General features: G+C 39.4%; 2 protein-coding genes across 2 annotated transcripts; one reads left to right on the forward strand and one right to left on the reverse strand.

Moving 5' to 3' along the window:
* The first annotated feature begins 8,064 nt into the window (after positions 1-8,064).
* On the forward strand, positions 8,065-14,424 carry gng3 (guanine nucleotide binding protein (G protein), gamma 3). Its single transcript, XM_063011365.1, has 3 exons — positions 8,065-8,224; positions 11,918-12,017; positions 13,302-14,424. Exons 2-3 carry the CDS (start codon positions 11,919-11,921, stop codon positions 13,428-13,430), a joined length of 228 nt encoding a protein of 75 aa, XP_062867435.1. The 5' UTR covers positions 8,065-8,224; position 11,918; the 3' UTR covers positions 13,431-14,424.
* Positions 14,425-19,024: 4,600 nt separating this feature from the next.
* banf1 (BAF nuclear assembly factor 1) lies at positions 19,025-21,915 on the reverse strand. Its single transcript, XM_063011474.1, has 3 exons — positions 21,719-21,915; positions 19,833-20,003; positions 19,025-19,739 (listed from the first exon to the last, which is right to left on the reverse strand). The coding sequence occupies exons 2-3, from the start codon at positions 19,956-19,958 to the stop codon at positions 19,593-19,595; spliced, it is 273 nt and encodes a 90-aa protein (XP_062867544.1). The 5' UTR covers positions 19,959-20,003; positions 21,719-21,915; the 3' UTR covers positions 19,025-19,592.
* Positions 21,916-23,216: the final 1,301 nt, after the last annotated feature.

Below are 23,216 nucleotides of genomic sequence, written 5' to 3' on the forward strand. Positions count from 1 at the left end.
CGAGTATGCTAACAAACTTCTCGTATACCGGATAACACAGCGACAGAACTACAAATACGGCACACGATGAGGGACAAACCAAAAACCACGTTTTGAAACTGTAAAATTATGATTGTAACATTTAAATAATATAGTTATGTATTTATATTAGAATATGTTGCGATGTATATATGTTTACTTTAACTGTACAAATATTTAAAATTAAATTATTTCTTAATATGTAATAATTTTGAAACAGGCCTATTAAATAACAAAAAGTTAATATGCTTTTGTAAAGTATATGACTTATCTTAATGCATTAAAACAACCGGGGACAGTTAATTAAAATCGGGAACAATTCGGGTTCAGCTAAATTCTCACATTTTCTTCGTCGTGGTTGGGTGGATTGTTGAGAAAACGTTTGGGTGGATTGTTGAGAAAACGTTTGGGTGGATTGTTGAGGGAATGGTTTGGGTGGATTGTTGAGGGCACATTTGGGTGGATTGTTAAGGGAATTTTTAGGTAGATTGTTGGGAACATTTGGGTGGATTGTTGAGAAAACGCTTGGGTGAATAGTTGAGGGAATGTTTTCTCAACGATCCACCCAACCATTCCCAACAATCTACCCAAACGTTCCCTCAACGTTCCCCCCTCACGTTCCCTCAACGTTCCTTCACAAACGTTCCCTCAACGTTCCCCCCTCACGTTCCCTCAACGTTCCTTCACAAACGTTCCCTCAACATTTCCCCACGAACGTTCCCTCAACGTTCCTTCACAAACGTTCCCTCAACGTTTCCCTACGAACGTTCCCTCAACGTTCCCCCACGAACGTTCCCCCACGAACGTTCCCCCAACGTTCCTTCACAAACGTTCCCACAATGTTCCTTCACAAACGTTCCCCCAACGTTCCCCCAAAACGTTCCCTCAACGTTCCGTCACGAACGTTCCCCCAATGTTCCCCCCAAACGTTCCCTCAACGTTCCCCCACAAACTTTCCCCCAATGTTCCCCCCGAACCTTCCCTCAACGTTCCTTCACGAACGTTCCCTCAACGTTTCCCCCCGAACGTTCCCTCAACGTTCCCCCCTCACGTTCCCTCAACGTTCCTTCACAAACGTTCCCTCAACGTTCCCCCCTCACGTTCCCTCAACGTTCCTTCACAAACGTTCCCTCAACGTTCCTTCACAAACGTTCCCTCAACGTTTCCCTACGAACGTTCCCTCAACGTTCCCCCACGAACGTTCCCCCAACGTTCCTTCACAAACGTTCCCACAATGTTCCTTCACAAACGTTCCCCCAACGTTCCCCCAATACGTTCCCTCAACGTTCCGTCACGAACGTTCCCCCAATGTTCCCCCCAAACGTTCCCTCAACGTTCCCCCACAAACTTTCCCCCAATGTTCCCCCCGAACCTTCCCTCAACGTTCCTTCACGAACGTTCCCTCAACGTTTCCCCCCGAACGTTCCCTCAACGTTCCCCACCAAACGTTCCCCCAACATTCCCCCCGAACGTTCCCTTAACGTTCCTTCACGAACGTTCCCTCAACGTTCCTTCACGAACGTTCCCTCAACGTTCCTTCACGAACGTTCCCCCAATGTTCCCCCCGAACGTTCGTGGTTGGGTGGATTGTTGAGGGAATATTTGGGTGAATTGTTGAGAAAACGTTTGGGTGGATTGTTGAGGGAATGGTTTGGTGGATTGTTGAGGGGACATTTGGGTGGACTGTTAAGGGAATTTTTAGGTAGATTGTTGGTAACATTTGGGTGGATTGTTGCGAAAACGTTTGGGTGGATTGTTGAGGGAATGGTTTGGGTGGATTGTTGAGGGGACATTTGGGTGGACTGTTAAGGGAATTTTTAGGTAGATTGTTGGTAACATTTGGGTGGATTGTTGCGAAAACGTTTGGGTGGATTGTTGAGGGAACGTTTGGGTGGATTGTTGAGGGAACGTTTGGGTGGATTGTTGAGAAAACGCTTGGGTGAATATTTGAGGGAATGTTTTCTCAACGATCCACCCAACCGTTACCTCAACAATTCACCCAACCATTCCCAACAATCTACCCAATCGTTCCCTCAACGTTCCCCCCTTATGTTCCCCCCCTCACGTTCCCTCAATGTTCCCCCCTCACGTTCCCTCAACATTCCCCCCTAAACGTTCCTCCAATGTTCCCCCCGAACTTTCCCTCAACGTTCCCCCCGAACGTTCCCTCAACGTTCCCTCAACGTTCCTTCACGAACGTTCCCTCAACGTTCCTTCACGAACGTTCCCTCAACATTTCCCCACGAATGTTCCCTCAACATTCCCCCACAAACGTTCCCCCAACGAGGGTGGACATTTCATCAAGACAATGATCCCAAACACACAGCCAAGGAAACTCTCAAGTGGTTTCAGAGAAAGGAAATAAAGCTGCTAGAATGGCCCAGTCAATCACCCGACTTGAATCCAATTGAAAATCTATGGAAAGAACTGAAAATCAGAGTTCATAGAAGAGGCCCCCGGAACCTTCATGATCTGAAGACAGTTTGTGTTGAAGAATGGGCCAAAATCACACCTGAACAATGCATGCGACTAGTTTCTCCATACAGAAGGCGTCTTGAAGCTGTCATTACCAACAAAGGCTTTTCTACTAAGTATTAAATAAATTTCAGTAAGCGTGTTCAATACTTTTTCCCTGTGTCATTTCACTTTATTACACATAACTTAATTTTTGGACTTATTTGTTTTGACTGCTTTATATGTGTGTATTACTTGGGTTGTTACCAACATCTGGTGAAAATTTCATGTCAATAGTGCCCATCAGAAATATATTTACTGAGAAAAATGTTGATGTGTTCAATACTTATTTCCCCCGCTGTATATATATAAATATATATCTATAAATTTCTATCTATCTATCTATCTATCTATCTATCTATCTATCTATCTATCTATCTATCTATCTATCTATCTATCTATCTATCTATCTATCTATCTATCTATCTATCTATCTATCTATCTATCTATCTATCTATCTATCTATCTATCTATCTATCTATCTATCTATATAGAAACTAATGATTTTTCTTTTTGTAGAGTTCTTCCTCTTGCCAACTGGTTGGCTTTTTCATTCCCTGATATTCCACAATGCCCAGGTATCCAGCATAATGAGTTCTTTTATGGTGCTCTGTATTTTTATTATTGTTGGGTGATCCTCTTTGGGTGTGTTTAGTGCCTGAAGGCATGATTCAGAGTCTGTACATATCCGGATGATGTTTACTAGTCTTGCATATTCTAGTGCCATAAGAAGGGCATAGGCTTCTCCTGAGAATATAGAGGTGAGCAGAGGTAGGTTTGTTTTTCAGGTGCTCAGATAACGTAGAAGTCCAAGTGGTGTCACCGGCCTGGTTGGGCGCTCAACAGGAAAGCAATGTGAGGAATTACCTCGTTGTTACTGCAACAGTGTCTTCGATTCCTACTGCCAGTTGTGGTACCTCAGTGACAGAACCAAAAGAGGGTATATGTACAGACTACAGACTAGAGTATACAGTCCCCTCCAAAAGTATTGGAACAGTGAGGCCAATCCCTTTATTTTTGCTGTAGACTGAAAACATTTGGGTTTGACATTAAAAGATGAAAGATGAATATTTATTTCCAGGTATTTACATCTGGATCTGATACACAGTTCAGAAGATAGCACCTTTTGTCTGAACCCACCCATTTTTCTTGTGAGCAAAAGTATTGGAACATGTGACTGTCAGGTGTGTTTTGTTGCCCAGGTGTGTCCTGTTACATTGATTATTTAAACAATAAATAGCGCTGAATGTCTACGCTCAGTTTCAGATTTGGGTTTTGCCTGTGCAGACTGTGCATTTATAGTTAGAGGAGTAACCAACATGAAAACCAGAGAGCTGTCTATGGGTGAAAAAAAACAATTGTGAATAGAAGTTGAGAGAAGATGGAAAATCAATCAGAGCCATTGCACAATTGGCCATAGCCAGTACAACCGTTTGGAATGTCCTGAAGAAAAAAGTTGTCACTGGTGTACTAAGTAACAGATGTCGAACAGGTAGACCCAGGAAAACAACAGTAGTTGATGACAGAAACATTGTGCGTGCTGTAAAGAAAGACCCTAAAACAACTGTTAGTGACATCAGCAACAACCTCCAGAGGGCAGGAGTGAAGGTATCACAATCTACTGTTCGCAGAAGACTTCATGAACAAAAGTACAGAGGCTTCACCAGAAGATGCAAACCACTAATGAGCAAGAAGAATAGGAAGGCCAGGCTGGAATTTGCCAAGAAGTACAGATAAAGTTTTATGGACTGATGAGATTAACCTTTAACAATGTGATGGAAAGGCTAAAGTTTGGAGAAAGAAAGGATCTGCTCATGATCCCAAACATAGTGGAGGTAATGTCATGGCTTGGGCTTGCATGGCTTCTTCTGGGACGGGCTCATTAATCTTCATTGATGATGTCACGCATGATGGCAGCAGTACAATGAACTCAGAAGTCTACAGAAACATTTTGTCTGTTAATTTAAAGAAAGATGCAAGCAAACTGATTGGGAGATCCTTCATCATGCAGCAAGATAATGACCCAACATACACTGCCAAAACTACAAAGGAGTTCATCAGGGGCAAGAAGTGGAAGGTTTTGGACTGGCCTAGTCAATCTCCAGACTTAAACCCTATAGAGCATGCATTTTACCTGCTAAAGAGGAGACTGAAGGGAGTAACCCCAACACCAACAAACACCAACTGAAAGAGGCTGCAGTAAAAGCCTGGAAAAACATCACAAAAGAAGAATGCAAAAGTTTAGTGATGTCAATGGGTCACAGGCTTGATGCAGTTATCACAAGCAAAGGATTTACAACTAAATATTAAGTCTTATTCACTTTAATCTGTTTTAAGTTGATCTGTTCCAATACTTTTGCTCACAAGAAAAATGGGTGGGTTGAGACAAAAGGTGCTATCTTCTGAACTGTGTATCAGATCCAGATGAAAATACCTGGAAATAAAAGCTGAAATGTTGATATTTTGTCTCATATTCATCTTTTAATGTCAAATCCAAATGTTTTCAGTCTACAGCAAAAATAAAGGGATTGGCCTCACTGTTCCAATACTTTTGGAGGGGACTGTATTTTAAAAACTATTAAAGTTATCAATATGCTGAATACTTTAAATGCTATTGAAGTTGTGAATGAAAATCTGTTTTTTATTATGTAATACAGGGTAAAAGTGTCAGTATAAGAGTTGTAGTATGTAATGTGGGTTACAATTGAAAAAAATACAACTTGTTTTGGAGCAATTGGATGAATATTTTAAAAGCTTTTGAAGTTATAAGTTTGTTTGTTTTTTAGGATTTTAACGTCATGTTTTACACTTTGGTTACATTCACGACAGGAACGGTACTCATTACACAAGATTCCTCAATTCACAAAGTTATATCAAACACAGGCCTGGAAAATTTTGTATCTCCAATTCACCTTACTTGCATGTCTTTGGACTGTGGGAGAAAACCGGAGCACCCGGAGGAAACCCACGCAGACACAGGGAGAACATGCAAACTCCACACAGACGATTGGTTAAAATAACGGTCTCAAGTCAAGTGCGGATGTGCGCATGTGCAGAAAGAGGTGTCCAGCTGTCCGTAGATGGAGACTGACGCGCTGTGTAAAGAAGAGAGGTTTGTGCAGAATAGACATAATACATGGCGCTATAAAGTCATTTAACTGAATGATATGTAATGTAATATTTGTCCTGTATGGATGGGTTCTGATAACCGCAATTTTTAATGCAGTTTTTATAAAATCATGAAAAATAATGGTTAATCTTAAATATATTATTAAATAAAATATTATATAAAGCAAAACTGTTCAGTAGGAAGCAATTAATTCAGTCTTACAGTGGTGCATCTTATGACCTCTTTAAATCAATGTAAATCAGTTGACTATATATATATAATTTTTCCTAATATGCGTCTAAAGAATATCACACACATACTCCTTTTGTTTAACACACACATCTTGTTTTTTTTTTAAAAAGTTAAAAGAACATTCATATAACATTAAACAGAATATTTATCAAGGTCACGTAACGTTTATAGAACATTCTATTAACGTTATTGTGAGAACGTTTGCTCATAACATTAGGAGAACTTTCACGTAACGTTAGTGAAAGTTGTGGTAACGTTCAGTGTTAGCTGGGATGTCTTTGGACTGTGGGAGAAAACTGGAGCACCTGGAAGAAACCCACGCAGACATGGGGTGAACATGCAAACTCCACACAGAAAGGACCCGGACCACCCCACCTGGGGATCGAACCCAGGACCTTCTTGCTGTGAGGCGACAGTGCTACCCACTGAGCCACCTTGTCACCCAGTAACATGACTAAGCTCTATTAGTATAAATATGTGGTAAATTTAAATTTTATCAGTGTGTGTTGAGTAGGGATGTAACGATACACTCTACCTATGATGCAATGTGATTCATGATACTGGGTTCACGATATGATTCTTTCCTGATTTTTTAAACTGAAATTGAAGACAAATTATGACAAAGTTTCCTTTTACTGTATTTGTGATTATCTTTTATTTATCTAAATAAAGAATGCCCTTTTATTTCTAAGGTAGGTAAAAACCCCGAATCTGGCAACCAGGTGAGGTGTATAGCGCCAGTGCCCTCTGCTGTTTAAAGTGAATATTGATTAATTTTACATGTCAAATCAATTTAAATCAGGGAATTTTTGAATCGATTATTAACTGTCTCGTGGTGCATCATTACATCCCTAGTGTTGAGTAATGTGTTCTGACTTTCACAGTATGAGTAGGCCTACTTAGTGGCCACTGATTTTCATCCACATTTGGTAAGTTATGAATAAGTAATGGTTTCCATCAGCATGAGATTTATACTTAAGAGCTAGGCTGGACCTAATACGTGTACATTTCGTTATAAGTACCTAGTCCCCAGTACTTGTTGTCCATCAAATGTGTCCTGCTTTCTATCAGATAAGTGCTGAATAATTATCATTAATACTTAATTTGTACTGATGTTAGCAGTATTGATTTTTATAATTAAGTATTAATATCAGAGATGTACTTAATGTGTGCTAATTTCTATTTGTATTTTACTAAATACTTTCTGTTTTATGAGTATTGTATTTGTAAAGTAAATTAATATAAAAAATTATAAATAAAGTGTGTATGTATTAATGAGCTTTGATTGATATGTATATATAACGGATACTGATTTCTGCCAGTAAGAGAATAAGTTTTGTTATATAATGAACAATTGAGCTCTATACAGTATTTACATTTACATTTTAGGCATTTAGCAGAGGCTTTTATCCAAAGCTACTTACAGTATACAGTCTAAGCAATTCAGGGTTAAGGGCCTTGCTCAAGGGCCCAACAGTGGCAACCTGGCAGTGGTGTGGTTTGAACCAGCAACCTTCTGCTTACTAGTCCAGTACCTTAATCACTAGGCTACAACTACAATACAGTATGAGTACTAATTTTAGCAAATATCAATTTTTATAAAACCTTTAGCATATTTTATAATTTGTTAACCTAAGTATTTCATTTAATTCATTGTATACTGTACACATCTTTACAGCTTGTGTACACAGGTTCAGCACAGAGCATTGTTCATGAATGTAATATGAGCAGTAATGGGTGGTGGGGGGAGGAGAACAGGCAGAGACATTAATGTGGCCATATGGAGATGGATCTGTAATATCTGAGTGGGAGAGACCAATGAGGCAAAATGGAGCCACACATTTACACAAAGAGGCTGAGACTGCAGCAGTTCCCATGGTAACGGAGCTACCAAAAGCAAGACGTAGTGATGCAAAAAATATACACCTACCAAACACTTAAAGGTCCTTGAGGATTTTGGACTGATTCTAAATATTACATGCCTGCGGTGGACCTTAATTTTTTTACTTTGTGCTGTCCATTTTCATCCATTTTACCTCCCCCTCATCCCACCTAAGTGGAGCAGGAATGGTATAGACCAGCAGACAAAAGTGTGGAGCTCTCCAGGCCCTGCCTGGAATGTTCCATTTACAGCAGAGGGCGTTTTTAATGCATCAATCAGCAGCCAGGCTTTCAGTGTAGCAGAATTGCAGTGCACTGAACTGGACAGTACAGGGAAGCATCCATACAGTCAGTGAGGGTGGGGTCCGGCTGCACTGGAAGCAAAAACAGAGGAAGAAAAGGGAAGAGAAGTGGAGGGCGAGCAGGCACCCAAAGAGGAACATAACAAGGGTAAGAAAATGGGGAAAAAGGGGTGGAAAAGGAATAGTAGACCTAGAACTGGTGAATGTCCAACAGATTCCTAGTGGTCTTTTTTTTTCTGGCCTTTCTTGCTTGATCTATCCTTGACTCAGTCTGCACCGCCTTCCTCAGTATAGAGTGATGCTCTATGTTTCTGCAATTATGCTTTTAGTATTCAGGGGATATTGTTGTTCCATCATATTTGTTCATTTTATTTATACATAATTTAATTTTGCACTTGTGAGAATGTGAGAGTGACTGGGTTTGCCTTGAATGCATTTGGCCCAGTTAATGTTCTGTTACAACATATCAGTGATGTATGGATACACAGAGCTGCCAGAAAATCTGTACATTTCATGTAATGGCAGTTTATGAGAAATTATCAGAAATATGATGAGGTGACCATGTGTGGTAATACATGGAAAAAAAACAAAGCCAGCATGTGGTTTTACATTTTGATTTATTTATGGAAAAAAATGCTAATGTTGATTTAATTTAAATTAATTAATAAATTCCAAAAATTGTAATACTGATTAGATATAGGACAACTGTATCTGCATGTTAAAGAAAGCCATCCAAACCAATCCAGATTTATTGGAAGCAGATTCTTGCTGATCAAGATGTGGTTTAGGTTTTCCAGTGCAGGCAGCTTGTATCGAGCTTGTATCAAGTGTCACCAGTGGAGGTGAGTCTCTTGAGGGAAGGAGAAAGCAGAAGCAGAGGAGAGATGTAAGTGGTGGAGGATGATAGTTTTTCAAGATGCCGGCCTTACTGTGAAAGTGGAAAATGTCCTCTAAGAGATGTCCATTACCTGCTGCTCTCTTCACAAAAAAATCATGTTTAGCAAATAAAACAGACCCAGGCTCTGTAAACAAGCAATATTCATTTAACCAACATTAGTGATGAAAACGTATAATATTGTAGTACTGTGCTAAAATATATTGTAGCTATTTTGAAGTACAGAAGTACATTGGAGTACTCCCACCTCCCAAAAACTTGCACAAGTCTAATCGTCTGCTTTGAATTGCCATACGCTGGATTGTCACCTTGTCTAGTATGTATTTCCGCCTCACACCCAGTGGTACCAGACAGCACTGAATTTACTACAACTCTGACCAACATGAAGCAGTTAGTGAAAATGAATAATGAAGGAATCATCGGTTTAGTCTTCAAGTGTAGATACATAGTAGGACTGAGACCTGATTTGAGAATTTTAGGCATTAAAAATCTTGTTTTAAAGCTGATTTATGAACAGTGCGTTCAGTGAATCATTTGTCATTGTTTAACAATTATTTCTTCACCACTTTCAGCAGTATTTTGGGAAAAAATACAATATTACTTTAGCGTTAACCAGTGTAATTTGAATGTCAGGGCAGTTGTAGCCTAGTGGTTAAGGTACTTGATTAGTAATCCAAAGGTTGCTGGTTTAAGCCCCACCACTGCCAGGTTGCCACTGTTGGACCCTTGATCAAGGCCCTTAACCCTCAATTGCTTAGACAATATACTGTCACAGTGCTGTAAGTCCCTTTGGATAAAAGCGTCTGCTAAATGCTGAAATCGTAAATGTAAATGTCTTACATTTTAATGTACATTTACTTAGGTAAGGAATTTGGGTACCACCATCCTCCACCTCTGGTCTGCACCAGAAGGGTGTTTTTTACATCATCATTCACCTTGTAATCATGTGTGTTTGGGACATAGCTTTGGAAAGAAAACTGTGGAAAGAAGCTGATATTTCTTGGTTTTTAAGTCTTACATTATGTGTGTTGAGTGTTAGCTTCAGCTAACACAGTTAGCCTCCCTAAAGATCATTGGCACTTATTTTGTACACTAGAAGTAAAAGTAAAGACTTTCAGAAGCGTGTGCTAATTTCTATTGGTATGTGTACTATATGGGTTTCGGCGGCACGGTGGCTCAGAGGGTAGCAAGCAGGTCCTGGGTTCGATCCCCAGGTGGGGCAGGTCGAGTCCTTTCTGTGTGGAGTTTGCATGTTCTCCCCGTGTCTGTGTGGGTTTGCAGTCCAAAGACATGCAGGAGAGAATTGGAATTGGAGATAATTGTCCATGAATGTGTTTGATATAACCTTGTGAACTGAAGAACCTTGTGTAATGAGTAACCACCGTTTCTGTCATGAATGTAACCAAAGTGTAAAACATGACATTAAAATCATAATAAACAAACAAACTATACAGATTTCTGATAGCATAATATAAGTACCTTCTAATTACTGTCCACAGTCAATAGTACTTAATGAATACCTCCCATATATGTGTGTACTTAATAAATACTATTTCTGTTACTATGATTTCTGTTGAAGTACTTTAGTATTGATTTCTAACTGTATTAGTACAAAAGAAGTGATAAATAATTTATAAAATGTGCATCAGTGTTAGTTTTTAAGACATTCACTTTAAGTCTTATTTTAGCTGTTGTAGCTGAATGCTGTAACATTTGTAGGTCACTTTGAACAAAGGCTTCTGCCAAATAAATGGGTCAATGACAAATGAGGTTGTATTCATAGACTATTAAAATTAATTTATTAAAAAGCATTATTCATTTTAAAACAACTACAAATGAATAAATGGCCAAAATGGCTGTATGGCCAAAATGTTAAATAATGCCCATGTTGTTGGGCATATACAATCAACATAAGCCCTTTTTTAACTCATGGTTATTCTGTTTTCTTCAATATGTAAATAATGGGTGTGTTCGAAAACCTAGTGAGTTGCCTTGCTGTCTTACTGTCTACATAGGCAGAGGATTCCAATAAGTCATTGACTTATACTACTCTACGCTACTCAGACAGCCATAACATCAGTTTTCGCTTACTAAGCTAACACAGTTTAGCATCATGCCATTCAAACGAATGGGATGTGGTGGCACAATGCACTAGCATGTCAACTAACATCTCCCTCCGTGTACCGAAAAACGGTTAAATTCGCTGACCAGCCCGAATTTGCAAATAAATACACTTGTGCAAGTTTATACAAATTGAACATCAATAATAATTTATTTACGTTTGAAAATAACTCACATCGGATGCTCCCTCATTCTTGAGTCAAAATAACACTGAAATTTTAAAATACCTTACTAGTGAGCATATTAAGGCATCTAGGATTTCGAACAACCTTCTTCTCAGGAGCGCACGTAGGATTACGTAAAATGCTGTTCAATATGTAAAATGAGAGCTCACTAGGTTTTCGAACACACTCATAATGTTTCTTGGTTTAGCTGTTGACCTCCTTGCTGACTGGAAGTCTTTTGATGACATACATTAGAGCTACTTTTATTATTTGCATTCCCCAGTGCCAACACTATAAAACTGGAAAAAAAATCAACATGGCTCCAGTACAAGGTGCTTAATCTGGATACACAATTAATACCTAAGAAGACCTTTTTTTAATATTTGAGAAGGTGCTATTAGTGTTGTTACTGCAATTCATATTGGGGGTTCCTTATTTTAAAACACCCTGGCCACCACACAAACATTTCAACAGCATTACACTTTATTTTATAAAATTTATAAAATGTATCTATCTATCTAATCTATGAACAATGGTTTTGGAATGATTGGAACCATTTGCCTTGTTTTGAAATGTCTCCATTTTAAACGTTTTCTTACAACATCCTTGATCTTTTGCTAGTGTTGTTTTTTGCTGATGCCTAAATGTATGGAAATTGCAGGATGAAAGGTGACACCCCTGTAAACAGCACCATGAGTGTCGGTCAGGCCAGGAAGCTGGTGGAACAGCTGAAGATCGAAGCCAGTTTCTGTCGGATCAAGGTGAGAGAGCAAAATTAAAACAATAAAACCATTACAGTGAAAAATGTCTTGGCATACAAGGCATCTTTTATGTTTATGTTGTTTGATGTTGTTTTAGACATGCTCACAAATCTGAAATCAGGTTAATAGGTATGACCTAATTTTACCGTCCCTTCTGGTTTTAGAGGTCACACATTCATTTCAATGTATCAATGTTCTTTCTAAGTTTCATTTTGTATATAATAGAGCTTTACTTACAACGACCCTGCCAACGCAATTGCTTGGTTTCAAACACTCTATGACCAAAAGCTGGCTCATGTTTGCCACTGAACCATGAGAATCAATAATAAACAAATCCTTTGAATTTACATTTTAAAAATGGTGGAGTCTGTTTTTAGTCACTAAAATTAAGGTGGAACTGTTACATGTAGCTATTACTTCATATCCTAATGGGCTGCATAATGCCAGCACTATATATTCCTTGAAACCCTTAAGAGAAAAATGCCAAACAGAACTAGACCAATGTCTAGACCAATTGTGGACCAGTTGTATCTACATTAGGCAGGGTAAAAACTCAACTACACTAATCAGCCATATAGCTTTTTTTGTTTGTTTGTTTATGCATTTTCTCCCCTTTTTCTCCCAACTTTTAGCACGTCCAATTGCCCGATTATTTCATGCTTCCTCTCCACAAATGCCAATCTCCGCTTTGATTGAGGAGAACGAAGCTAACCCATGCTTCATCCGACACAAGGGCAGCAGCCGTACACATTTTTTCACCTGCACTAGGCGAGTGCTAATGCGGATCAGCCCTGTGTATGGAGAGACACACCCTGATCAACACACTCCTTCCCCGCCCCTGGGCAGGTGCCATCAATCAGCCAGCAGAGGTCATAGTTGCATCAGTTACAAGGAGATCCTATCCGGCTTACTACTACCCCACCCCTATATGAACAACAGGCCAATCGTTGTCCGTGTGGCCGCTCAGCCCAGCCGGATGGCAGAGCTGAGATTGGATATGATGTATTTGAGATTCCAGCTCCAGTGTGCTAGCGTGTGTTTTACCGCTGCGCCACCTGAGCAGCATATAGATTTTAATTTATGCTACTACAATAAGAGTTGAGTCAGAGACCATGTTTTTGTTTGCATGATACAAACACAATAATGTTATTGGTCTGCTTTGCCTGTTTTTTTTTGTTTTTTTTTGACAATTTTATATGTTCTTTCCATGTTTATGTGGGTTTTCTAAAAAAAGTGGATTGTCTGCTCCAAGTTCTAATTTCCCTTTACCCCATGCATCTCCAGGTATCAAAGGCAGCTGCAGACTTGATGGCTTACTGCGATGCCCACGCCTGTGAGGACCCTCTCATCACCCCTGTGCCCACCTCAGAGAACCCCTTCAGAGAGAAAAAGTTCTTCTGTGCACTCCTCTGAGCGTGACACAGCAAAAACAGAATTAGCCTCATTTAGCTGATTTTATGTATATTCATCACACACATGCATAAACATCTATAAACACACACACACACACACACACACATATTTACACGAAAATATTAAGAAACAAGAGAAACACAACATAAATTTTAGGGTTGTGGTTCTGAAATTTGGGCAAGGTTAAACATCCATAATCTGTAAGGACATTTGTGCTATGCTGTTGTTTCTGTTCTAAGGGAGACATAATTTCTCCACTTGTTAAGATGGTGTGATTAGATAGAACATACAGATGCAAATATAAAACTAAATGGTGTATATGGTAAACTAAAAACAAACACACACACACACACACACACACACACATATATGCAAGCACATGATTTTTCTAACCAGTGATATTGAACATTTGTTTTTGAGTTGGATGTTTGAATTATGCCTCATATTTTAATTAACACACTTTTAGATAAAATGTTTGGTTTATTGCTTTTATCTCTTGGTGTGTGATTGTGATTTTGACATTATTTTGATTAGGTTTTTAATCCTCCTCTGTGGTCTAGCAGAGGATAAAATTTTGGACAAATTGGCTTTATGGCATGCATAGACACTAACATTTTAATTGGTTTAATTGGGCAGTGATAGCTCAGTGGTTAAGGTACTGGACTAGTAATCAAAAGGTTGCCAGTTCAAGCCCCACCACGGCCACTGTTGGGCCCCTGAGCAAGGCCCTTAACCCTCATTTGCTCAAAAAAATGTGTTCAGTCATAATTGTAAGTCGCTTTGGATAAAAGCGTCTGCTAAATGCCGAAAATGTAAATGTAAATTGGTTTAAGCTGACTTTCTGAGGAGTACCAGATGACTGTAAAACGGTTTCACTTGTTTAAGAGTCCAATCAAAACAAAAATGTAAATTAGAGAATCTTGTAATCAAATCTGTGATTTTACAAAAACACTGCAGACAGATTCCAATGAAAATTAAAAATATTACCAAAATGGTTTTGTGTCCTTGTCTTTTGGAGCCTGTTGATACTCCCACCACCATGTTTTACAGTCTGGATGATATTTTGATGTTGATTTACTGCAATCATAATATTGTTTATTTCCACCCATGGTTTACTTTTTTATATTAAATACCAACAGATTTTGTGGATTAAAATATCTAACCTGACATTGTTTACAAACAAGTATACTAATAAGGCTTAACTGTGATTTTTATAGGACAAGGCAAAACTGCAAACTACCTGCTCTTATTATTATTGTTTTTATGCATTTTCCTCCCGATTTAGCGCACTCAATCTGTCTTCCGCTGCTGAGGGATACCCGATTGCATCCGATGAGAGCACGTCGCTATACACACCTCTTCCGACACGTATGCAGCCCTCCTCTTCTCGCCCCTGCATTCTGCACAGGCGTCTCTTCCACCAATCAGGGTCCTTACACAGCGTATGAACAACCACCCACCCACACATAGTTCAGCCCCCACCCTGCAGATATGGGTTGTGTTTGAAAACCTATGGAGCTCTCTACATAGACAGCATTTTACGTCATCCTGTATGCGCTCCCGAAAAGTAGGCTGTTCGAAATCCTAGATGCCTTAACATGCTCACTAGTAAGGTATCTTAAAATTTTAACAGTATTTTGACTCAAGAACGAGGGAGCATCCAATGCTGCCTTAGCGGTGAAGGCAATCCCAGTGTTCAATGCGACACAACTTTTCTCACAGAAAAATAAAATAAATTAAATAAATTAAAGTAAAATAAAAATAAAGTAAAATAAAGTAAATAAATTATTATTGATTTTTCATTTGTATAAACTTACACAAGTGTATATATTTGCAAATTCGGGCTTGTCAGCGAATTTAACCATTTTCGGTACACAGAGGAAGATGTTAGTTGACATGCTAGCGCGTTGTGCCACCCCATCCCATTGGTTTGAATGGCATGAGGCTAACTGTGTTAGCTTTGTAAGCGAAAACTGATGTTATTGATGTCTGAGTAATGCGTTCAAATAACCTGCCTTATAAGTCAATGACTTATCAGAATCCTCTCTACTTAGGCAGCTGCCTATGTAGGCAGTAAGACAGCAAGGCAGCTCACTAGGTTTTCGAACACACCCACGGTGGCCAATTAGTATCTGCTGCAGGCACTGCCAATTATGCCCGCTAGATGGCGCCCAGCCGATCAGTGGCAATGCAAGTTTCGAAAACAGAGAAGTTTAGAATCTTGGCGCTGGTGTGCTGGAGGACTATTTGTGTTACAAGTGTAGCCAGCATGTGTGCTAGGTTTTACATAAGTCATTATCTCATTATCAAGAGCTTCAAACCACAAAAAATACTTCTAATAATAAACATAGTCAAATGAGATCTAGATATTCTTTAATACACTGTATGCTAACTTTTGAATTCATAACTAATTGTAAGCCACTTTGTGGATTGTGTGAACACAATGTGAGTTTATTTTTTATTTATTAACTTTAATGTCTTCTTTCTATATTAATTATTTCTCTCATATCTGGTATCATATAGCCAGTGTGTGCTTGCAAATAAGGTGGAAATATTTGGAGTAAACAAAGAACCATTTAAAAACAGGATATGAAAATCAGCGAGCTGGCCCAGCTAGTTTGCATGTCTTTCATTAGCTGTATTTTACAAAGCAAGAGGCTGCTAACACTGACAACCTTTACTGTTCCAAATAAAAACCTCCTTAAATATTTAGCATTTTACAATACGTCATAGACTGATCAGCCATAACATTAAAACCACCTCCTTGTTTCTACACTCACTGTCTTATCGGCTTCACTTACCATATAGAAGCACTTTGTAGTTCTACAATTACTGATTGTAGTCCATCTGTTTCTCTGCATGCTTTGTTAGCCCCCGTTCATGCTGTTCTTCAGTGGTCAGGACTCTCCCAGGACCACTACAGAGTAGGAATTACTTGGGTGGTGGATCATTCTCAGCACTGCAGTAACACTGACATGGTGGTGGTGTGTTAGTGTGTATTGTGCTGGTATGTGTGGATCAGACACAGCAGCACTGATGGAGTTTTTAAACACCTCATTGTCACTGCTGGACTGAGAATAGTCCACCAACCAAAAATATATCCAGCCAACAGTGCCCTGTGACCACTGATGAAGGTCTAGAAGGTGGACCAACTAGGTAGGCGTGTCTAATAGTGGACAGTGAGTGGACACGGAATTTAAAAAACTCCAGCAGCGCTGCTATGTCTGATCCACTCATTCAAGCACAACACACACTAACACACCACCACCATGTCAGTGTCACTGCAGTGCTGAGAATGATCCATCACCTAAATAATACCTGCTCTGTAGTGGTCCTGACCATTGAAGAACAGGGTGAAAGCAGGCTAAAAAGATATTTAGAGAAACAGATGGACTACAGTCAGTAATTGTAGAACTACAAAGTGCTTCTATATGGTAAGTGGAGCTGATAAAATGGACAGTGAATGTAACAACAAGGAAGTGGTTTTAATGTTATGGCTGATCAGTGTATTCTCATAATATTAAGTGACATTATTGTCAGTGTGCTTTTATTCCGACATGTGATTCATGTGTAAAAATATTCAAGAGCTTAACTGACCACTTTAATGTGCCAGGCGTGTGTAGGTGCATGGAGCCCTGTAATAAGCCCTGTGGCTGCCCAAGTGCTTCTGGGTGCCACCAAACCCACATTACCATGGCTAGGATGAAGTGGTTGCTGAATATAAATTCAAATGTGTGTGTGTATGTGTGTTGGATTGTCAAACATACAGTGTATCACAAAAGTGAGTACACCCCTCACATTTCTGCAAATATTTCATTATATCTTTTCATGGGACAACACTATAGACATGAAACTTGGATATAACTTAGAGTAGTCAGTGTACAGCTTGTATAGCAGTGTAGATTTACTGTCTTCTGAAAATAACTCAACACACAGCCATTAATGTCTAAATAGCTGGCAACATAAGTGAGTACACCCCACAGTGAACATGTCCAAATTGTGCCCAAATGTGTCGTTGTCCCTCCCTGGTGTCATGTGTCAAGGTCCCAGGTGTAAATGGGGAGCAGGGCTGTTAAATTTGGTGTTTTGGGTACAATTCTCTCATACTGGCCACTGGATATTCAACATGGCACCTCATGGCAAAGAACTCTCTGAGGATGTGAGAAATAGAATTGTTGCTCTCCACAAAGATGGCCTGGGCTATAAGAAGATTGCTAACACCCTGAAACTGAGCTACAGCATGGTGGCCAAGGTCATACAGCGGTTTTCCAGGACAGGTTCCACTCGGAACAGGCTTCGCCAGGGTCGACCAAAGAAGTTGAGTCCACGTGTTTGGCGTCATATCCAGAGGTTGGCTTTAAAAAATAGACACATGAGTGCTGCCAGCATTGCTGCAGAGGTTGAAGACGTGGGAGGTCAGCCTGTCAGTGCTCAGACCATACGCCGCACACTGCATCAACTCGGTCTGCATGGTCGTCATCCCAGAAGGAAGCTGACGCACAAGAAAGCCCGCAAACAGTTTGCTGAAGACAAGCAGTCCAAGAACATGGATTACTGGAATGCCCTGTGGTCTGACGAGACCAAGATAAACTTGTTTGGCTCAGATGGTGTCCAGCATGTGTGGCGGCGCCCTGGTGAGAAGTACCAAGACAACTGTATCTTGCCTACAGTCAAGCAGGAGGGTAGCATCATGGTCTTGGGCTGCATGAGTGTTGCTGGCACTGGGGAGCTGCAGTTCAATGAGGGAAACATTAATTCCAACATGTACTGTGACATTCTGAAACAGAGCATGATCCCCTCCCTTCGAAAACTGGGCCTCATGGCAGTTTTCCATCAGGATAACGACCCCAAAACACAACCTCCAAGATGACAACTGCCTTGCTGAGGAAGCTGAAGGTAAAGGTGATGGACTAAACCCAATTGAGCACCTGTGGCGCATCCTCAAGTGGAAGGTGGAGGAGTTCAAGGTGTCTAACATCCACCAGCTCCGTGATGTCATCATGGAGGAGTGGAAGAGGATTCCAGTAGCAACCTGTGCAGCTCTGGTGAATTCCATGCCCAGGAGGGTCAAGGCAGTGCTGGATAATAATGGTGGTCACACAAAATATTGACACTTTGGGCACAATTTGGATATGTTCACTGTGGGGTGTACTCACTTATGTTGCCAGCCATTTAGACATTAATGGCTGTGTGTTGAGTTATTTTCAGAAGACAGTAAATCTACACTGCTATACAAGCTGTACACTGACTACTCTAACTTATATCCAAGTTTCATGTCTATAGTGTTGTCCCATGAAAAGATATAATAAAATATTTGCAGAAATGTGAGGGGTGTACTCACTTTTGTGATACACTGTACATTAAATACTGTATACTTTTTTTCAAAATATAAATGCATAACAAACATGTTGAGCTGTTTTATTGTTTACAGTAAAGTTTATACAGGTTTACCAGTAGCTAAGGAGCAACTGTACATCAGCTAAAAATCAAATCATGCTAAGAGATATTAAACCAAGTTTACATACAAAAATAAGATCAAATATGTATATATATATATATGATTTGCTAAATGTATGATGGAAATCAGGATCTAATCAATGTGAACAGTTTTCTTTATTAAGGCTTTTATGACAGAGCACTGGGACATAAAACAATACAGCCATACAGCTTCACATTTAGCATTTTTGTGGATACTTAAGACAACATTGTAAAATCTGGTTAGAACACGATACAAATTTCATTTTTTTTATTTAAAACCTTTGAACATCAAGGAACTCAGATACAGACATGCAAGAAATGGCAATATCCTGCCAGTAATCTTATACAAAGCTACATTCTTGCCTGTTAAGGATATAAACAGGAAAGTGTAGCACTTGTACAGGATTATCTGAATAAAAGAAAGAAAGAAAAAATCTAACGGATCTGAGTTATACAGCATTTTAAAAACAATTTTGCTTTAGTGATGGGTATAAAACTCTAAAGCTGAATGTTGCACTAAGAAGAACTACCTCTTGTGGTTTCAATACAACTTTAGTGCCATGTGAGGTAAACAAACACACACACACCACATTTTTGTCCTGTAGCTGTAGTGGTGAAGCAGTGCTCGACTAACTGATTGAAGAAAAAAAGAAAGAAAAAAACCTTAACTAAAAAACATGCTATCTACAGGAAGGAATCACACCATTCTCGAAGGCAGCTGTAGCAGTCGCCTTGTTGTTTTATATTTGCCCCACACGTCTCTTTCAGCCAGTCCCTAAACAGCTCCTCATCCTTCCTCAGCACCAAAAACTGGCCAAGAACTACATATGCCTGTGAGAAGCAATTGAAGTGAAACGATCATTAGCTTGCATCCACACCCAAGTCCACCACACATTCAGGCCAAAACATAAACAGCTGGCTTACTTTATCAAAGCCTTTATCTCCCAACCTCTTGCCAAGTACATCACCAATCCCAGCCAGTGCCATCACAGGCTTCTCGCCCATGGGCTCGGCTACAAAATCCTTGTGTTTCTGTGATGTCGATGACATTGTTGCTTTGCGTAAGATGAGCAAAGTCTTACTTTAATATTCACACTGAAAAGACAAAAAATATAAAACCTCACATAAGATGGAATGAATATACTGTGGACAACAATAGGGTTGCACCAATAACAATTTGGTATTGGTACGAATCCTGGCAGTTAAGCACTATCATGTCAGCAAAGGAGAGTGGTCATACTACTGTATATTGTAATTTCTCACACACATTTCACCACTGTAAATAATCTAATTACAATGAATCTTACTACTAAGCAATGCACAAACAACAATAATTCAACACAATACAAATATGCCATCAGTGTCTCCGACAACACTTAGTTTGTTTGCTGTGGTTACAAAACAACAATGGCTTGCCTACATGTGTATAAATATACTCTGCTTTAAGTCATGAAGGATCAGGTTTTAGGCACACCCATTACTAACAGGCACAAAAAGGCAATTAAAAAAAATAATGTACTTTAAACTTTAAAGAGAATGGTCTTTCCTCAACAAAGTGAGGTCCACATTTGATCTAGAGTGGAGGAACACCAATGGCCTGCAGAGAAGCCTGGACCTAAACTGCAGTGAAATTCTTTGGAATGTTTTGGAATGACAATTGCAAGCACAGACTTTTCGTTCAACATCAGTGCCTTGTCTTATAAATGCTATTTTAAATAAATAGGCACAAATTACCAAAGATACACATAAAAATAGCATGAAAAGCCTTTTTAGAAGAGTAGAGACTGTTATTTACAAACCCAAATTAAAAAAATGCATGCAGTATGAACCAAAGATATTTAATGTTTTGTCAGGTCAACTTCATTTCATTTGTACATACATATACATACATTCCTGCATTTTAAACCAGCAACACATACCAAAGAAGTTGGTCTGGTGGCAATTTAGGGCTAGTAACGAGGTAAAAATATAAATATTGCCTATAGTAAACGAGAAATGTGACAACCCTGTACTGTTGCACACCTTAAGACATGTTTGAGGTAAGAATGAGAGAAAATAAAACCTAAAACACTTTATCGCTTGGTGTCCTCAGCGCCTAAACTTTTTTCATTGTTGTGAGAAGGTATGGCAAAATTACAAAGTGGTAAATGCTTTACTGTCCCAACTTTTATGTGTTGCAGGCCAGATATGCAGGGATAATTGTATAATGTATACAAATATAATAAAGTTGACCAGACAACATTAAATATATTGTATCTTGCAATGAAATAAATGTATTAGAATTTGCTAAAGGCTAAAATAGTGCTAGTCTTGCCTATGCTGCATTAGAAATGAAAGTGAAACTAATTTGGGCTGCTTTATATATACTGTACTTCTGTCCATATTCAGTACATATAATGGAATTATTATTCTTATATATATATATATATATAATTCCATTACATGTATTAATTAGTACAGAAGTACAGGCCCTGAGCCAAAATTGCTCAAATAGCTGGTAACTAGCCAAAGCCTAACATACGGTGCAAAGTCCGTTAATTTAGTAACAATACATTTAATCATCACATTTTTTGAAATTCAAGTAGAGTAACTTATTAAAAAAGACATTTAATAGAGTTACATGGTCGGACGAAGCTACATAAAAAGTTAATGCTCGTGCTAGCGCTAGTTAGCACCATAAAAGCTAAAACGTGAATCCACATTGATTACCATACAAGGTTATTATTCATCCAGTTTAGGGCATATTTACCTCAGCTTTAAATAGACATACCACATTAAAATGCACTTACATTGGTTAATATTTAAATTACCTTAGTCTAAGATGAGTGAGAGTTGAAAATGGAACAATTCACAGCCACTGTGCAGATTCTAATCTGAGAAGTATGAGCTAGCATTCAAACCCCAACATCCTGATCCCGCCTGTAATGAACTGCACTTCCGCTTTCCTGCAGCAGCACTGTGTAGTCACACTGCTCTCTAGTGCTCAGTGCTGCAGCGTGTAGTGAAGCAGCAGCATGTTCAGCCACACCTGACTTCAGGAGAAATGTTAATCACTTGTTTTCACGAAGCATTGTTTGGGCTTGGCTTGGTATTCCGCCTGGCAACAGGTTTAGTTCTACTTGTCAGACAATCGTGTCTAGTCCCAGGTGAATTTCCAAGCTACAGTGTTTACTACTGTGTGGGCGGCACGGTGGCTTAGTGGGTAGCACTGTCGCCTCACAGCAAGAAGGTCCTGGGTTCGATCCCCAGGTGGGGCGGTCCGGGTCCTTTCTGTGCGGAGTTTGCATGTTCTCCCCGTGTCCACGTGGGTTTCCTGCCAGTGCTCCGGTTTCCTCCCACAGTCCAAAAACATGCCCCCAGGCTAATTGGAAACACTGAATTGTCCTATAGATATCTAGCCGCTAGATGCACAAACCAGTGCATTGTAGTGCTGGTCCCAAGCCCGGATAAAATAAGGAGGGTTGTGTCAGGAAGGGCATTCGGTATAAAAAATAAAAACTGTGCCAAATCCCGCTGGTAACCCCTAACGGGAAGAAGCTGGAAATGCCGACCCCGTAATCGAAAAACAGGACAAAGGCTGAGGAACAAGAAGTGTTTACTACTGTGTATTCTAATCTTAAGGATTTTAGAACTTCACCTCAATGGCTTGCTTACATTTGTATAAATTTACTTTGCTTTAAGTCATGAAGGATCAGGTTTTAGGCACACCCATTGCTAACTGTAAGATTTACATATGTTTTAATCTTTTTGTGAGTAATATGCTTCTAAGATGTAATGATAACTTTGATCAGTTTTGACCTAGATATTAACAGAAATTTTACAGAAATTACACATTAACCGTTGTCTAAGTACAGCACATCTTTTTAAATGCCACAAACATGTTTAATTCTAATTGGTTCCATTTGTATCACAACACACGCCCCACAGACTTGTCTGTCTCTAATTCGCAAAATTCCACACAACACCCCTAATTTCACTTGTATAATCACCCCTGCATTTTCTCAATAAACTAGTGAGCTGTCTGCACCTCATCTGTGGTTGTTACTTGTAATGGTGTAAATGGCTCTCTCCGAGCTTGTCAGAATCCATCAGAACTTCCTCAGCAAAGAAACATCACACAGGAATTACCAAATTCCAACTCCTGAATTCTATCTTTACACTAACAACAATAAAATGGAAATCTTAAAAAATAATGTAGTTCAAACTTCAAAGAGAATGGCTTTTTCTTAACAAAGTGAGGTCCATAAAGAGGTCCAAATTTGATAAATCTGGAGTGAAGGAACACCAGTGACCTGCAGAGAAGCCTAC

This window comes from Trichomycterus rosablanca, chromosome 16 (genome assembly GCF_030014385.1).
Source record: "Trichomycterus rosablanca isolate fTriRos1 chromosome 16, fTriRos1.hap1, whole genome shotgun sequence".
Taxonomy (NCBI): Eukaryota; Metazoa; Chordata; class Actinopteri; order Siluriformes; family Trichomycteridae; genus Trichomycterus; species Trichomycterus rosablanca.

Excerpts from the sequence above, each read along its gene's own strand:
- banf1 (XM_063011474.1), bottom strand. The coding sequence starts at position 19,958 with ATGTCATCGACATCACAGAAACACAAGGATTTTGTAGCCGAGCCCATG. Across the intron at positions 19,740-19,832 it reads GAGATAAAGGCTTTGATAAA|GCATATGTAGTTCTTGGCCA; the intron begins GTAAGCCAGCTG and ends TGCTTCTCACAG.
- gng3 (XM_063011365.1), top strand. The coding sequence starts at position 11,919 with ATGAAAGGTGACACCCCTGTAAACAGCACCATGAGTGTCGGTCAGGCC. Across the intron at positions 12,018-13,301 it reads CCAGTTTCTGTCGGATCAAG|GTATCAAAGGCAGCTGCAGA; the intron begins GTGAGAGAGCAA and ends ATGCATCTCCAG.